At 33.8% G+C, this 18,575-nt stretch overlaps 1 protein-coding gene across 3 annotated transcripts in view; it reads left to right on the top strand.

Moving 5' to 3' along the window:
• Positions 1-18,575, top strand: part of ROCK1 (Rho associated coiled-coil containing protein kinase 1) — a 143,076-nt gene that overhangs the window by 118,712 nt on the left and 5,789 nt on the right. For all 3 annotated transcript variants that reach the window (XM_041750492.1, XM_041750485.1, XM_041750474.1), the window contains exons 23-29: positions 1,654-1,819; positions 2,670-2,763; positions 3,201-3,289; positions 6,807-6,995; positions 8,495-8,654; positions 15,390-15,460; positions 15,656-15,744. In XM_041750492.1, coding sequence (XP_041606426.1) covers positions 1,654-1,819; positions 2,670-2,763; positions 3,201-3,289; positions 6,807-6,995; positions 8,495-8,654; positions 15,390-15,460; positions 15,656-15,744 — 858 coding nt within the window. The remainder of the gene's footprint in view (positions 1-1,653; positions 1,820-2,669; positions 2,764-3,200; positions 3,290-6,806; positions 6,996-8,494; positions 8,655-15,389; positions 15,461-15,655; positions 15,745-18,575) is intronic.

Here is an 18,575-nt window from a genome sequence, read left to right as displayed (position 1 = left end):
TTATTTCCAGTTATTTAAACAGAAAACCTTGCAATTATCTTAGACTCTTCTCTTTTTTCCTAATACTTTATATGCAATTTATTAATAAATCTTCCTAGCTATAATTTAAAAGTGATATATATCCAGGATCTGATCAGTTCTTACTTGTACCATTTCCCAGCTTGATCCAAACTGCCACCATCTCCAATTTTGATACTATAATTAGCCTCTCAGCTGATATCTTTGCTTTTGCCATTGTCCCCCTATTGTCTGATCTTAATAAACTAGCCAGAATAATCTTTTTAAAACAGAATACTCAAGAGTAAAAGCCAAAGTTCCCTATACTGTCTTAGAAAGTCTTACAAGGTCTTTTCTCTCTTCCCACTTCTCTTAATAACTTCCTTCACAACTTTCCTTCATCTCTCACTTCACTCACATTAGTTTCTTTCAGACCAGGCTTAGGGTATTTGTTGTTAGATGTTTCTTCCACTGTAACACTATATTTTTAGATACCTGCATAGCTCACTCTCTTACTTCCTTCATAGTTCTTCTCACATGTCCTAGCAGAGAGACCTCCTTGATCACCCTGCATAAAATACCACATTCACAGCCTCTTCCACCTTTTTTTTTATTGTGTTCTCTGTAGCATACTATTTATTACTTGTTCATTTTTTTTTCTTGTTCATTTTTTTTAATTGCCTATTTCACCCCACTAATATATACTTCCTCAGAGTAGAGACTTTGTACTATATGTCTTAATTTAGACAACCATGTTTGGCACATAGTAACCATTTAGATAAATGTTTGTTGGACAAATGAATGAATGCTCTTTTTTTTTTTTTTAAATAGATACTATGTCTCCCTCCTTAGGTTTGAAACAGAAAATTTCATTTGTCTTATTCCCTTAGTAAAAAAATAGATGGCAGTCATTTTTTCATCAAACACTTATTGAGCACCTACCATATGTAGGGGGGATACAGTATGACCAAGATACCTTATCAAACAGAAGTTCTTTAGGAAGAGCAAGCAAGCTGGAATAATCTGGTCCTGGTCTGAATGTCAATTCTGAAAAAACTTTAAAGTATAATTCCCAAGGAGCATTCCTAGAATAGTTTATAGTGGTTTACAAATCTATTTATAAGTCTTCATAATCTCAATAAATTTCAGAACTGAAAGGGACCTCAAAAATCATTTAGTTTAACTCTCATTTTACAGATTTGATTAAATTGAGCTCCAGGAAATGTAAAAATTTGCCCAATTTTCTTACCCAATTAGTTAGTGATAGAACAGGGATAAGGTCAAGCAAGGTCTGGCCTCTTGGTTTTACAAGCCTATTATTTTTCTTCTGTCCCATGCTAACCTCCATTCTAAATCCACAACAAGTTCCTTTTCAAAAGTAGGCTGCTTATCATTGCTTTCCCACCTTTTCTTAGTTAAGTACAGCAGCAGGTACAGGATTAAAGAGTTCTTTACTTTTATAGTTTTTCAAAATGTGAGAGGTTAAGTTTATTACTTTTATAGAATTTTTGCAGTAGATTCAAATAATGTATTTTAAGCAATAAAATGTTTAATTCTTAATGTTTAAATATAGTTGCCTTCTTTTAAGAGCATATTGTTAAGTTGGAAGAATAACTGAATTTCTTTGTATCTGTTTCTCTTATAAATCTATTACAGAGAAACTCTTGCTACTCAGTTGGATCTGGCAGAAACAAAAGCTGAGTCTGAGCAGTTGGCTCGAGGGCTTCTGGAAGAACAGTATTTTGAATTAACCCAAGAAAGCAAGAAAGCTGCTTCCAGAAATAGGCAAGAGATTACAGATAAAGATCACACTGTTAGTCGGGTAAGTGTGATTGTCAGGTAAGTTTTATGACTGAAATTTACCTAAATAAAAATAGGTCACATCTTTAAGTGTTAGGGTGAATATGTGTGCATATGTATTTACTTTGACTTTACTTATACACAGTAGTCAGTCTGTACTTTTGTATAAAGCAGTTTACATAATCCAAAACCATTGTTAATGACTGAAATTCTTATTCAGTATAATGTGTTTTTTCTCTTTCTGGCTATAGATCTTAATATATTATATCTGAAGAAATGCTTAGGTCAAATTCATTTGTTGTATTATCTTAATACATTGCGACTGATTTTGTGGCCAGAATTCTGTAAAACACAGAGAAACTTTTGGGATGAGAAATTCTTTATGGATATCTACAAATTAATTCTAGGAACCAGTACTGAAATTATACTATTGTCTACATAGGGAGTTAGATTTTTCTTCTTTTGAAGAAATCCAGCTTTACCTCTAAGAAGTTACATGGTTTTGGCAATTTACTTTAACTTCCCTAAGCCTCAGATTCTTCATCCATAAAATAGAAGTAATACCAGGATGCCTGGTTGATTCATTCAGTAGAGCATTCGACTCTTAATCTTCAGGGTTGTGAGTTTGAGTCTCATGTTGGGAATAGAGAGTTTACTTGGGGAAAAAAAAAATACTATCTATTCTACAAGATTCTTATAAGGTTAAATGAAATATATTTGAATTTGGTATGTCCACATATGTTAAACCAGAAACCAGGCATTTTTATAATAAAGGCTTGTCTAATTTATCCTGCAAAGTATTTTTTAAAGGATATTTTAAATGTGAGACTAGCAAAGTGAATGTGATTTAAACCTTTGTGTGTTTTGTTAAGCTTGAAGAAACAAACAGCATGTTAACCAAAGATATTGAATTATTAAGAAAAGAAAATGAAGAGTTAACTGATAAAATGAAGAGGACAGAGGAAGGTATGTAAGGTTTTGTTTTGTTTTTAAATCATAATGTTTAATCAAGTTCAGAGGTAAATCTTGAGTGATTTATATTGTGTGTTAGGTTTTTGAAATATTTGTTTTCATAGGTTAAATAATTTCTATAGTCTTAAGAATTATCTTAGCAGAATTTAAATATTCTCATCCCCCAAAATTGTGAATATGTGAGGTGATGGATGTCTTAATTAACTCAATAAGAGAACCCTTTCATGTTGTGTACGTATATCAAATCATCTTATTGTACAGATTAAATATGTTACTAATTTATTTGTCAATTATATCTTAAAGCTGAACAAAAAATTATTTTAATGAACTTATTAAAAGTGATGTAGTATATACTAATTTGAATAATTAAGAACATTGTTAATTTGGAACACAAATTTAATGTCATATAACACTATATAATTTGTTAACAGAATATAAATTGAAGACGGAGGAGGAGATCAATAATCTTAAGGCTGCCTTTGAAAAGAATATCAATACAGAGAGAACCCTTAAAACGCAGGTATACATACTCTTTCAGCCTTTTCTATATGTTTATATTTGAATATCATATATTCAGAAGTTAATATTTGCTATTTGTGTACTTTTTCTTAAAACTTAGGTCATAAGGGCAGCCCCGGTGGCGCAGTGGTTTAACGCCGCTTGCAGCCCAGGGCGTGATCCTGGAGACCCTGGATCAAGTCCCACGTCAGGCTCTCTGCATGGAGCCTGCTTCTCCCTCTGCCTGTGTGTGTCTCTGCCTCTCTCTCTCTCTGTGTCTCTATGAAGAATAAATAAATAAAATCTTAAAAAAAAAAAAAACTTTGATCATAATATTCAAACTTTTCATTGGAACAAGTAATGTAATTTTCTTTCTTCGTTAAATATAAAACACTTCCTCAGGAAATTGGCTTTCAATTGAGTTAAAAAAGATGTGCTAAAGAGTACTATTCCATTTACATGGAATATAATACTATTTATATATATATATATATATACATGAATATATAGTAGATATAGTATATTCTATATATATAATATATATAGTATTCTATATATAGTATATTCATATGGAATATAGTACTATTCATATAAATGGAATAGTACTCAACAGTAAAAAATGAAATCTTACCATTTGCAGCCACAGGGATGGAACTACAGTGTAAGTCAGACAAATACAAATACTATGTGATGTCACTGATCTGTGGAATTTAAGAAACAAAACAGATGAACATAGGGGAAAGAAAAGAAAGAGGGGAACACAAGCATAAAAGAGACTCCTAACTACCTAGAATAAACTGAAGGTTGCTGGAGGAGAATTGGATATGGGAGATGGGAGATGGGCTAACTGGGTGATGGGCATCAAGGAGGGCACTTCTTGGAATGAGCACTGGGTGTTATATGTAAGCAATGAACCACTAAATTCTACTCCCGAAATTAATATTACACTATATGTTAAGTAAGTAGAATTTAAATAAAATCTTGGAACAGAAAAAAGGGAAAGTAGCTTGTCTAGTCATTTGGCTAGTAAGAACATGTTTCAGATTGTATAGAAGACCTGTAATTTGACAGAGAAAACACTGGACTAAAACGAAGAGAGAACTGGGAATAAAAAGAAATTGTAGGGGTGGCTGTATCATTTAGCTGTGTATTTAATGATGCAGTTAGATCAGATTTTTACAGTAAAACTTGATATCTTATCATTTTACTAAGTTATCCAGTAGTTTAAATTTCTCATTAAGGTACCATGTACCTTAGTTGATTTTTATGGTAAGATACATATTTTTTTACTTTTTTATTAAACAATTGTAATAACTTCTTTGCCACTTATCTATTCTCCCTCCCAGCAGTTTTTCATGTTGCATCTAGATTAATCTTTCAAAAATGCACTTAATATTTGTTGAAAATCCTTCAGTGGAAATTTACTTACCTTTGCATACAGAGACCATGAAGAAAAAGATTGACCTTTATTACATAAAAATTCAACCATAATAGAAACCAAGAAATAGAAATTAAAGCAATAATGAAGTATCTTTTTGGCAAATGGGCACATTTTTTTTTAAAGATTTTATTCATTTATTCATGAGAGACACACAGAGAGAGAGAGAGGCAGAGACATAGTCAGAGGGCAGGCCCCATGCAAGGAGCCCGACATGGGACTCGATCCCGGGATTCGAGGATCACGCCCTGGGCTGAAGGCAGGCACCAAACCACTGAACCACCCAGGGATCCCAAAATGGGCACATTTAAATAAGATACAATACTTGTATTTGGTAAGAACATAGGAAAGTTTATTTGTAAAATATCTGAGGGAGTAAACTATAAGAATAATTAGCAAAACATTTTAATGTGCATATTCTTTGACCCAGTAACTGCACATTTAGGAATTTATCCTATGTAAATAACTCCATAAATGCTCAAAAGAAATATATACAAATATAATTACGCAACATTATTTTTAATAACGAAAAAATAACCCAACCACCCATCAGCGTAGTATTGACAAATCATAATACATCTATGCAATGTAAAGGAGCCATTAAAAATAAATGAAATATATATATATAAAGACATGGGAAAATAATAGTTCCCATATTTGATACAGTATCAAATTTAAAAAGAAAGTCTCAGCACAGAATGTACAGCATAGTTCCATTTTTTAATTTAAATATATCTATAATCAGCTTATATACATAGGGAAAAGTTTAGAAAGATATACACCCAGCAGATTGAAAGAAGAGTCTTTAGTAGAGGTGTTCTTTGATGGGTGATACTACAAGGGTTTTTCACTTTCTTCATAATATATTTCTGGATTTGATTTTTCTTATAATGTTAGATTTACTATTAGGAAAACAATACCCATTATGAATCAATGAAATAAATTTTTACTGCATTAAAAAAGTTATGGGCTCCTCATCCTAGATAGGACCATATCCATGGAATTGATAGTAACTCAGACTTTTTTGTGTCTTAGTGGAAAAATCTTTGGTTTTTTTTTTTTTAATATCATTGCAGAAAAAAATACCATGATTTATGTTTTAGTTTATGTAGCTTAACTTTACATGCTTTTAACACTTCTGATTTTGAATATATGCAGAAGGGGTTAGCCTCAACTAACATTTGCATTTTCTCTTACATTCAAAAGGACCTCAGTATGGCCTAGTCTGTTACCCTGTCTGCTTACATTCCTACTTGTCCAAGGAAGAATGTTATCTTGGGCCTTTTGTGCTGTTTGATCTGATTTTAATGCCATCCTTGGCTCTCCTTGACTCCTCTCTTTAATACTGTTTCTTCTTTGCTTATCCAACTCTTGCTTGTCTTTTTAAGAAACATATGTAGACACATATGCAGGTATATCAGGAAGCCATCCTTGACCTCCCTAGTCTCAGTTAGGTACTGCTCCCATAGCACACTTGTTTGCCTCTTTTCTTTTTACTTACCACTCTGTACGTTATAGTACAGTATATTGCTTGTTTGGCTCCTCCACCAGAGTAGCATGCCTTTGGGGCATAACTATATTCTCTCTTTTTTTTTTTTTTTAAAGATTTTTTGTATTATTAGAGAGAGAGAGAGAGATGGTCAGAGGGAAAGGGGAGAGAGAATCCCAAGCAGACTCCACGTTGAGTCCTGATCCTGATGCCAGGCTGGATCCTACAACCCTGAGCCGAAACCAAGAGTTAGAGGCCCAACCACCTCTACTACCACCCAGGGGGCCCCCGTATATCTATTTTTGTATCTAGTGCCAATCAGAGTGCTTACATACAAATAACAAGTACTGAATAATTGTTGAATGATAAATGGGTTTTGCAAGCCTGTTTGGTTCTTACATTTGAACAAGATAAAACAATAATAGGTACCCGTGCTACCGGTTACCATGTCCCACCCTTCATTAGGTTCTTATTCACACAGACACAGACACACACACACACACACGTACTCCTGCTTCCTGATTTTGAAGAAAAAAAATAGATTTTAGTGGAGCTTTAAATTAGATGGCAATGATAGAGGTCTTTACTAATAATATTTTAATATTTTAATAGGCTGTTAACAAGTTGGCAGAAATAATGAATCGGAAAGATTTTAAAATTGATAGAAAGAAAGCTAACACACAGGATTTGAGAAAGAAAGAAAAGGAAAATCGAAAGCTCCAACTGGAACTCAACCAAGAAAGAGAGAAATTCAACCAGATGGTAGTGAAGCATCAGAAGGAACTGAATGACATGCAAGCGGTAAGGTTTATGTATGTGTGTTTGTAGGATTCGTTTCTTAATTTGTTATTGCTATTTATACCTATTACCTATTGATCCTAACTAGATTTTTTAGTATAAAAATGCATATTCAGGTTTATAGTCTCCATAACTTGATCATTATTACTCTAATATGAACCATGATCTTGAAAAACTAGAAATATACTGTTGCCTATTAACCCTGATAATTTGAGTAATTTTTTTTTTTAATAATTTGAGTAATTTTACCCATGAGCATTTACTTGATTAGAGAGACTCCTTTGAGAGAAGCAGCCAAGGATTTGCCGCTTTGGCTTTAGATTGAAATTGAGATACAAGTAGGATAATATTAACTATAATTGAGGTAAAGGATTTGAAGAATTATAGATTTTTTGTTTTCTCTAACCAGGACTCACTTTTCAGAAATCAAATACCAATCTTAATTTTTTTGATATTTCCTGGCTTGTTAATAGCACAAAATTGAGAACATGGTCTCTGGACCTAGACTGCTTAGATAAAAGCACTATCATTTATGGTTTTACCATACTGAGAAGCTTTCTCTACCTTTGAAACTGTTCCATTTGGAGCCATAAGAGTATTTCCTAAAGTTTGAAGAGGTGGTTAGTTTTTGTTTTTTGTTTTTTTTTTTGATGCTTTGTATCTATTTATTTATTTTGACAGAGGGAGTGGGGCGAGAGAGAAGGAGAGAATCTTAAACAGGTTCCATCCCCAGCATAGAGCTTGATGCAGGCCTTGATCTCGTGACCCTGAGATCATGACCTGAACCAAAATCAAGAGTTAGATGCTTAACCAACTGAGCTACCCAGATGCCCCAGCTGCTTTATTTTTAAAAAGTAAAAACAAAAAGTTTGTTTAAAGCAAGGAGAAAAGGAAGTTACCTAAGCAATGTATTATTGAGGAGGAGAACTTGAATTTTTACAATTAAGTCAAAATCTGTGGTAGTGGGATGTTTGGGTGGCTCAGCGGTTAAGCATCTGCCTTCCACTCAGGGTGTGATCCTGGAGTCCTGGGATTGAGTCCCACATCGGGCTCCCTGCATGGAGCCTGCTTCTCCCGTTGCCTGTGTCTCAGCCTCTCTATTTCTGTGTCTCTCATAAATAAATAAATTAAATCTTAAAAAAAAAAATCTGTGGTAGTAAGCATTCATGAAATTTAGAGTAAGTTTTTAGTGATAGCAGTTTTAGATTCTTTATCGCTTATAGCTCCATTAATTCTTAACTTCTTTTTTTTTAAATATTTTTTTTCTTTATTTATTTATGATAGTTAGAGAGAGAGAGGCAGAGACACAGGCAGAGGGAGAAGCAGGCTCCATGCACCGGGAGCCCAACGCGGGATTCGATCCCGGGTCTCCAGGATCACGCCCTGGGCCAAAGGCAGGCGTCAAACCACTGCGCCACCCAGGGATCCCTAATTCTTAATTTCTTAATGTTGGAAATTTGATATTGATTTTTTTCTATCATCTTGTTATTTTTCAAAAACAGCAATTGGTAGAAGAATGTACGCATAAGAATGAGCTTCAGATGCAATTGGCTAGCAAAGAGAGTGATATTGAGCAATTGCGTGCCAAACTTTTGGACCTTTCAGATTCTACAAGTATTGCTAGTTTTCCTAGTGCTGATGAAACTGATGGAAACCTTCCAGGTAAGAATATTTCCGTTACTTCATTCAGGTTCCAATGTCATGTAAATTAGTTACTTCTTTCATTTAGCTTTCTACCCTTTGTCATTTTTTCCATGAATCCTTAAGAAATTTATGTTTCTGAATAGCCAAAGTCTGATTGTGTTTGCATTTTACAGAATAAAAGCAGTCAGAACAAATCTTAGGCTATTAAAATAAATCTGAGAGGCTCTACCTGAATAGAAATCTGAAGAGCTTTATGAACCTATGAACACCTAACTACATGGTAAAAGTTAAAGCTGCTGCTTTCACTGTTTAAAGAAAATAACATGTTTTCATGAATAGCAGCTCTTCAATATTTAATGTATTTTTTGTTTTATGTATTTTTGTGCAAAAACTAAAACCTGTACTTGGAACCACAGCAGCCTATATAGGGACCTTTCTTATGGAATAGTGATCATCTTTGGTCAGACTTTAAGTTTCAAATTTAGAGAAATAGATAAAAGGAATTAAGAAATGCAGTGAGGGGGCAGAGTCAATTAAAGGCAAAAGTGAATATCTAGGACTTCAGACTTTCTTCTGTCCTTTTTCCAGTAGAGAATCAATTAAAAATAAGCACCCATTCTTAGGTTGATTGTAGTGTAAGTTATAGTATATTTATATCTTTTTAACAGAGTGAGCAATACACATAGGGTCAATTTAGAAATGAATAGGTTATAAATATTTTTTAAATGCATTGCATATTTTAAAGATATAAATATTTATATACACATACATATCTGACCTATTACATATCCTTAGCTGAAGGTTTTGGAAGTTTTGTTTATATGGTCATAAACTTGAAAATCAATTTTAATTTGTGTATTTCCTGAATAATGTTTTAATAGAAAGATATTTATAAAGCAGCATTTTTTTTTTTAATTTTTATTTACTTATGATAGTCACAGAGAGAGAGAGAGAGGCAGAGGCACAGGCAGAGGGAGAAGCAGGCTCCATGCACCGGGAGCCCAATGTGGGATTCGATCCCGGGTCTCCAGGATCGCGCCCTGGGCCAAAGGCAGGCGCCAAACCGCTACGCCACCCAGGGATCCCCAAAGCAGCATATTTTAAAGAGATTCTTTTTTTTTTTTTTTAAGAGATTCTATTTTAACGGATACTGGGTTTTTTGAGAATTTGATATAAAAAATTTGATAGACTACTTAGAAAATATTATTTATTGTTCTCAAAGACAGAGGTGAATTTAATTCTTACTTGTACACCATGTAATCACTGCCCTCTTTCTTTTGTGTTTTTGCTAGCCCCAGTCAGATATCTGAGAAGGGCAGGGAGTGAAATTTCTTATTACAATGGTCAAGGAATTCCTTTTGTTTTCCATTATTGGTTCTCTGAAACCTCCTGCCTCTTGAGAATCCAATAGGTGCATGTCCTTTATCAGAGAATCACTTTGGATTTAACAAGAACCTTTAACAAGTATAACTTTTAGGAGTGTTTGGCTTCATTCTTTCAATTGTTGAACTGAAAATTGTAGCTTAGAGTGCCTCTTCAAGCTATTTCTTAAGTTATTTATTAAAGGAATTCCTACTCCATTTAGTGGAAGTTAAACATCCTGACCAGGTTTTTTTGTCTTTATTTCACGCATTTCCCTTTAACTTTGATTATAATGTCTTATTATGTATGCCTTGGCTTTCTTTGTATTAGGTTAAACATTTCAGAGACATTGTTGGTAAATATTATTTAGAAAAATTTAAATTGAATGAAGAGTTTAGGGGACATCTAAAGAGGAGGAGGGTAATGAGTTTTTTCTTCCATTCTGGCTCACTGAAGAAAACTAAACTCAAAGAATGATCAGATGGTTTGATTGGCAAACTTAAGTTGGGGGTCCATTTAGATTTCAGAATCCTGACCTAATAAATCCACATAGGAATCAATCAGCAAAGAAATTATGAAATGTTGCTCCTGGCTCCATTCTATTACTTAGAATAACAGTGTATTTTCAGAGACTTTGTTGCTAAGGTTTTTAAGTTCAAACCAAGTGAGGAGAAAAAATGATACTGGTAGCCATTCTTCATTGCTATAAAAGGAGACCAGTTAGGTATCTCTTTCTGTTATTACTGTGCTCTTAGTCTTAAAACTTTACATTCATAGATCTCTATAGTGCTAACTTTGATACTGTAGGTAGAAAATAATGGATAATCTATCAGTGGGGTTTTTTTTTATCTTTTTTTGTGTCAGATATTTTGTTAATAAATTGAAAATCTGTTCTAATTCTGCCATTTACTAGATAGGTAAAAATGGATATTGGCAAATAAAGTTTAGGTTTCGCAATCATAGGAAGAACGGTTAAAGAATTTTTATAGTCGTTCTTTTTTTTTTTTTTTTTTAAGATCATTTATGTGAGAGAGAGGAGGAGCACAGCAGGGAGACTGGCAGAGGGAGGGGGAAAAGCAGGTTCCCTGCTGAGCAGGGAGCCCCACGTGGGGCTCAGTTCCAGGACCTTGGGATCATGACCTAAGCCAAAGGCAGGTGCTTAACCAACTGAACCACCCAGATGCCCTGGTAGTTGCTCTTAATTTAAGAAAGTTGCTTATGATTCAAGTATCTAAAATTTTTGAAGATAATGACTAATGATTAACTTAGTTTAGAAAATTAGTAAATTAAACTACAGGCTAGGACGCCTGGGTGGCTCAGCAGTTGGGCGTCTGCCTTTGTCTCAGGGCATGATCCCGGGGTACTGGGATCGAGTCCCACATTGGGCTCCCTGCATGGAGCCTTCTTCTCCCTCTGCCTATGTCTCTGCCTCTCTCTCAATCTCTCTCTCTCTCTCTCTCTCTCTCTGTCTCTCATGAATAAATTAAAAAAATCTTTTTTAAAAATAAAATAAACTACAGACTGAAGGGGAGAACTTTGGATGGGATAGATTTACTCAACAGTTAAAGGCCTTTTGAAACATGGATCATATTTTTAGTCCAGTGAGATGGTTTTTTTTTTTTTAAAGATGGATTTATTTCTTTTAGGGAGAGAGAGCACAAGTGTGCATGTGGGCAGAGAGCAGGGGGAGGGACAGAGAGGGAGACAACCAGACTCCCCACGAGTAGGGAGATTGAGGTGGGGTTCAATCCCCAGGACCCTGAGATTATGACTTGAGCTGAAACCAAGAGTCAGATGCTTAACCATCCAGGCGCCCCAAGATGTATTACTTTTTAAGTAGTTGGATGGATGAACTGATAATAGGATTTAGTTACAGATTTCATCATTCAGTATAAATATTCTCATTTAATTACTATGTATATCTAGAGCTAAGCCTCTGTAACAGTCTTAGTTGACATTATGTCCTTAATGAGATGAAATCTCTAAGTTTCCCAATTCTAAAAACGCTTAGAAAAAAATTATGTCGTATAATCTTTGAAGTTCTTAAAATCACTTTTATTCTCCTAATTCTTTCATGTCTTGATCCTCCTTTTTGTTCTGTAGCAGGTTGTGGCCTAGCTACTGTAAATACAGAAGTTACACTTGGGTTTTTAAGGTTTGCTTAATTCCTCGATGACAAAAAGAGTAACATGATAACTGCCTCCTCCCTTGTTCTTACTCTTTCCTTCTTTTGGAACCATTGACCAATAATCTGGAAAAAAATGTAGAAGTAGATGAAGCACCTAGGGAAAACACTGATATCAACACTCTATTAATATTCATTATCTCATGGATTATCTGCATCATTCTCTCCGTCTATGTATTTTAAATCTGTAAATAGTGAATTTCTTAGTGTGTCCAAATATTTGAGTATATGAGAGCTTCTGAATGCCCAAATCTAATCAATAATTGGAGATAATGCATCTGAATTCTTGAGCATTGGTTAATTTCATATCATAATTTCATATCATAATTTCAGTATCACTCCTGAATAAAAAAATTTTTGGATGGTTCCTTAGCTCTGTTTCTTAAGCAGTATATTTTTACCCAAGTAAACTTCGGTAGTCTTCAGCAGTTAGCTTTGATGTGTAAACTGGCTGTATTGGATATTGACTTATATATATAGTTAATCTCTATGTCTCTTATTTGGGTAAAGGAATCAGTTGTTGATATTGTAATGAGATACATACCTAAATTTTTTTAGTAAGTTAAAATCACTCTACAAACCCATAAGAGCTGGAGCCAAGCTGTTTTGTACTTTGTACTTTTTTGTGTACCATATTATTTATGGTAATCTAGAGTTAGAAGTCCTCAATATTTGTTTATCTGGAGAAGCTGATTTCTGTGTTTGTAGTATAGAAGATGAAATTTAAAACTTTCAGATTGCCACGTAGGTCATGGTTTTAAAGGAGGTATACATGTGTAAAAAATAGTATGTTACCTTGTTTCTAAGACAGGAGTAAGTAAAGGAAATAGAGAGGTTAGTATATATTTTTTAATTTATCCCTAAGCTTTAGTTCATCTGTTTCTCTGAAGTGAGTTTACCAGGAAAAACTAAAATTCTCTCCTGTAACGCCATTGTTTTAAATTGGCAGACTTACATATCCTGAACACCTTTTTTCAAGTTTCAAATTTCTTCATTTAAGAGCAAATATATAATTAGGCTTATTTGAGTCATAAAATGTCTTTGACGTACAAAACTTCTCTAGGAAAACTGAAATGACAGATAAAGTCAAAACACAACAGTCATTGAAAATATATTAAAGAGAACACTGGTAGGTTAATCCAAACCTAGAACCATGAAGCATTAATACTTTTGGCATTTATTCTCATAGAGAAATAACTGGGGGAGAGTAGTATTTGGGCATACACAGTTTTATATAAATGTCAAGATTTTAATGACTTTCACATCTTTTCTGTGAGGAATTACTGGTATTAAATGTAGAAGGAGTAAGAGCTGCAATTTGGGGTGCACTAAAGGGAAACTTTCCTAGCAGTAACTTGTTGCTTTCGTAAGATAGAGTGTTTGTGAGTGATTAGGAACCTTCTGCATGTTATTTAATATGAAACTGCCCTTTGATTTTTAAATCATAACCATTATTTACAGAGGATGACTTTAACTGGTTAATGTGGAAAAAATAGAATTGCAAAATAATCAGTTTTTTGTCAAGTACGTACCTACTCTGTATGTCAGATGTCTTGGGGCATATAAAAATAGTGTTAGGATATGGTCCTGATCTTTAAAAACTTACCAAGGCATTACCTAAGGAGAAAAAATAATTATTGCTAAACTAAATAAGAGCACTAAGAAAAGAGTTAAGAGAAGAGGAAGATCATTTTACGCTGAGGTTACCATTATTTTCTCCACCTTAACAACTACAATTTAAATGAAGGGAAATAACAAAAGCAAAGGACATTAGGTGCATGGAAGAAGTTGGAACAAGACAAATATTACTTCCAATTCAATTAGCTGCAAGGCTTTTTAGTTAAAGGACAGAGTAGCATTGTATTCTAGGAACACAAGCTCAGAAATTAGCCTGCCAGGGTAAACTACAGGTTTGACAAATACTGATATATACCTTTGAGCAAGTCAGTTTACCTTCTAAGCCTTGGTGTCTTCATTTGCAAACGGAGAATGATAGTAAAAGCTATCCTGTCCTGAATTCATAGAAATATAATCTCATATATTCATGGGATAATACATAGATTATATGTGAGATACTACTTGGAAAGCACATATCAAACCATAAATGTTCAGTAAATGTTACCTATAATTATGATGACTCTAAGGCAAATGTTTAATAGTCTTTAAGTTATGTGGAGAAGGGCATTATATATTCCCATTAAGGTCATGATTTGAGCATTATACTTGAAAATTGGCTACTTTTCTGTTTTTTTTGTATTTCAAATATGAGATAGATATAGAAAACAATTAAATGCTCTTATCTCTAACTTGATGTAAAATAATCATTTCTAACAAAATCCTTTTTTCTCCAGATATTTCTAATAAACATTAATTATTTTTAAAAAGTAACAATATTTATTTTGAAATGCCTTGATTGAATTCATTAAGGAATTTCTGGTATTCACAAACTTGTTAAGATATTATCAGCTGACCAACTCAATTTTATGTTCTTTTGCTGTTTTTTAAATTCTGGTGTAACATACTTAAAAGACTTCATTTATACCTCTTTAGTTTGATAAGAATTACAATTGGATTTAACTCTAGAATTAAGTAACCCCCCTACCACATTTGGATGAACTGTATTGAAATTATTATAGGTGTTTTACCAAAAAGTTTATCAGAATATTGTGCTGAGAAAACAAATAAAATGCTTGTCTCTTATTCTTTATATCTAGTTGATTCTGCCTGCATTCCTTATTTATTTATCTTCTATTCTTATCTTCTGTGAGTAATAGGACCCTTCTCTATACTTTTGCTTGCTCTTTCTTGTGTAAATCATCGCTCTGATTTGTTCCACTTGCTGCATTTTTTTTTTGCTAAATATTTTATGAGTGTTAAATGATATTTAAAGTCTTCTGTATCATATCCCATTTAAGCTGCAATCCATTCCAGTCTTGCCTGGCTCTTGAGGGTATTGTTTTACTTCATACTTTTATAATTGAGCACTAAATGTTAATTTTATGGGAAATTGGCTTGGAATTTTTTTCTGCAATATTTGTATGGCCATTAAAGTTGATTTGTGTGATTGAAGCATGGAAGAGCAAATTGTAGCACTTATTCATTTAGCTGTGTTCAAATGCCTGTTGCTGCATGCTGTCAGACAACCTGTAATAGTTTTTCCTCTTGTTACAATGAGCCCTGAATACTGTATGTTCTTTTTCTCCTAGAGTCAAGAATTGAAGGTTGGCTTTCAATACCAAATAGAGGAAATATCAAACGATATGGCTGGAAGAAACAGGTATTATATGCCTCTTTTTTTCTAATCTGTTGTATATTTTACTTTTAAAGCATAGAACTTGTATTAATTGCTCTATTAACATGAATCTTAGATGCAGTACAATATACTTTAGACATAAATGGCAAGTATTGTGCTTATCATTTTAAGCCAAGTTAATATCGCTCTTATATATCTTCCCTTTTTTTCTCATTTCAGTATGTTGTGGTAAGCAGCAAAAAAATTTTGTTCTATAATGATGAACAAGATAAGGAACAATCCAATCCATCCATGGTATTGGACATAGAGTAAGTTGCCTTTGGTTGAAATTCAAATCAGTTAAATATTAACTTTATGATTATTTTTAGACTTACAATTTAGGTTTTTTTTTTTTTTTTAAGATTTTATTTGCTTATTTGAGAGAGAGAACATGAGCAAGAGGAGGGGCAGAGGGAGAAGCAGACTCCCTGCTGAGCAGGGAGTCCAATGTGGGCTGATGTGACCTGAGCACAAGGCAGACACTTAACTGACTCAGCCACCCAGGTGCCCCTAGACTTAGAGTTTATATTTTGTTATTTAAATGACATTACCTACTTTTCTTACAAGTTTTAAAACTTTATGTTAAATCTTCAGCAAAATGTAGGAGGGAAATTTTTGCATAGCTGATTCATGTATTCTAAAGACAGATTTTTTTATTTCAAGTGTTTTTTGGTGTTAGGTTTGTTTTTTGTTTGTTTGTTTTTGGTGTTCCGTTTTGAGAGCATCTCCAAAAGTACTGTATATGATTATGCAGTCACTGTTAAGGAAATGTGAATATATCTTTTGTTTTTAATATTAGGTCACAGAGACCTTTAATAAGCTTAGGGTTTTTCCTTTGTATTCATTCTTAAACTATTTCGTTAGCACTGCTGCCTGTATCATCATAGTGCTAGAGATTGTACAAGAATAAGTAAGATGGTTCCATATTTAAGGAGCTCACAGGTAGTAGTAGAAAAGGTAAAACATGCAACAAAGTATAAATTCAAAATGATATATGGTGGGTGCTATTCATGAAAAATATAAACATACAATGAAGTATTGCCATTCCTTTGGAATTAAACATTTATGAAGTCAGTAATAGCTAGAGTGTAAAAAGAATTAAGCAACTACCAGAGAGTACTGAAATTTTATTTCCCAGCTTTTTTCTTTTTTCAAGTGTAATTAACGTACAGTGTTATATTAGTTTCAGGTGTACAGTATAATAAGTCAGAAATTCCCTACATTACTCAGTGCTCATCATAAGAAGTGTAATCCTGGGCAGCCCCGGTGACTCAGCGGTTTAGCGCCACCTTCAACCCAGGCCATGATCCTGGAGATCTTGGATCAAGTCCCCGTCGGGCTCCCTGCATGGAGCCTGCTTCTCCCTCTGCCTGTGTCTCTGCCTCTCTCTCTCTTTGTGTCTCTCGTGAATAAATAAATAAAATCTTAAAAAAAAAAAAAAAAAGAAGTGTAATCCTAATCCCCTTCAACTATTTCCCCCATCCCCTCACCCACCTCCCCTCTGGTAACCATCAGTTTTTTCTCTGTTTTTAAGAGTCTGGTGCTTTTTGTTTGTCTCTTCTTTTGTTCATTTGTTTTTTAAATTCCACATGAGTGAAATCATTCAGTATTTGTCTTTTTCTGGCGGATTTATTTCATTTAGTATTATACTGTCTAGCTCCATCTATGTTATTGCAAGTGGCAAGATTTCATTTTTTATGGCTGAATAATGTTCTATTCACTTTATGGTTATACACTTGTGTTACTTTCATATCTTGGCTATTATATATAATGCTGCAGTAAACACAGGGGTGCATATATCCCTTCAAATTAGTGTTTTCATATTCTTTGGGTAAAAATCCAATAGTGGAATTAATTACTGGATCATATGGTAATTCTATTTTTAATATTTTGAAAAACCTCCATACTGTTTTCATTAGTGGCACCAGCTTGCATTCCCCCCAACAGTGCATGAGGGTTCTTTTTTCTCTACATCCTTGCCAACATTTGTTATCTTTTATATTTTTAATTCTAGCCATTCTGACAGTATAAGGTGATATCTCATTGTTGTTTCGATTTGCATTTTCCTGGTGATTACTGATGTTTAATGTCTTCTCATTTGTGCCATCCGTATGTCTTCTTTAGAAAAGTATCTATTATGTCCTCTGCCTTTTTTTTTTTTTTTAATTTTACTTATTTATTTGAGAGACAGAGCAAGTAAGAGAAAAAGTGAGCACGAGTGGCAGGGACGAGTAGAGGGAGAGAGAGAAAGAGAGAGAGAGAGAAGCAAGCTGCCAGCTGAGCAGGGAATCCAGTGCAGGGCTTCATCCCAGAATCCTGGGATCATGACCTGAGCAGAAGGCAGATGCATAACTATCTGAGCCATACAGGCACCCGTCCTCTGCCTATTTTTAATTGGATTATTGGGGAGGCTGGTGTTGAATTTTATAAGTTCTTTATTTATATATTTTTTCTATTAACTCCTTATGCTTATATCATTTGCAAATATATTCTCCCATTCAGTAGGTTGTCATTTTGTTTATGGTTTCTTTTGCTGTGTAAAAAGCTTTTTTGTAGTGTATGTAGTCAGTCCCAATAGTTTAATTTTGCTTTACTTTCCCATGCCAGAGGAGACCTATCTAGAGCAATGTTTGCATGGCTTATGTAAGAGAGATTACTACCTGTGTTTTCTTCTAGAAGTTTTATGGTTTCAGGTCTCACATTTAGGTCTTTCATCCATTTTGAGTTTATTTTTGTGTATAGTGTAAACCAGTGGTCCAGTCTCATTCTTCTGCATGTAGCTATCCAGTTTTCCCAGCATCATTTGTTGAAGAGACTTTTTCCTGTTTTGTTTTCTTGCCTCCTTTGTCATGGATTAATTGATCATAAACACATGGGTTTATTTCAGGACTCTCTATGCTGTTCTGTTGATCTATGTGTCTGTTTTTGTGCCAATTCCATACTATCTTGATTTCCTAATGTTTTAAGGAAGCATTAGCTGTGAAAATTTGGAATAATACATAAACACCAAAATTAAAGACCTCATCTTTCAACTTTCAAAAAAAAGTTCAGTACTTTCAGATTGATGAAAGCTGGTTGTTTTATCTTTTTTATTGAGGCA

This window comes from Vulpes lagopus, chromosome 1 (genome assembly GCF_018345385.1).
Source record: "Vulpes lagopus strain Blue_001 chromosome 1, ASM1834538v1, whole genome shotgun sequence".
Lineage (NCBI taxonomy): Eukaryota > Metazoa > Chordata > Mammalia > Carnivora > Canidae > Vulpes > Vulpes lagopus.
This window is presented reverse-complemented; position numbering and strand designations above follow the sequence as displayed.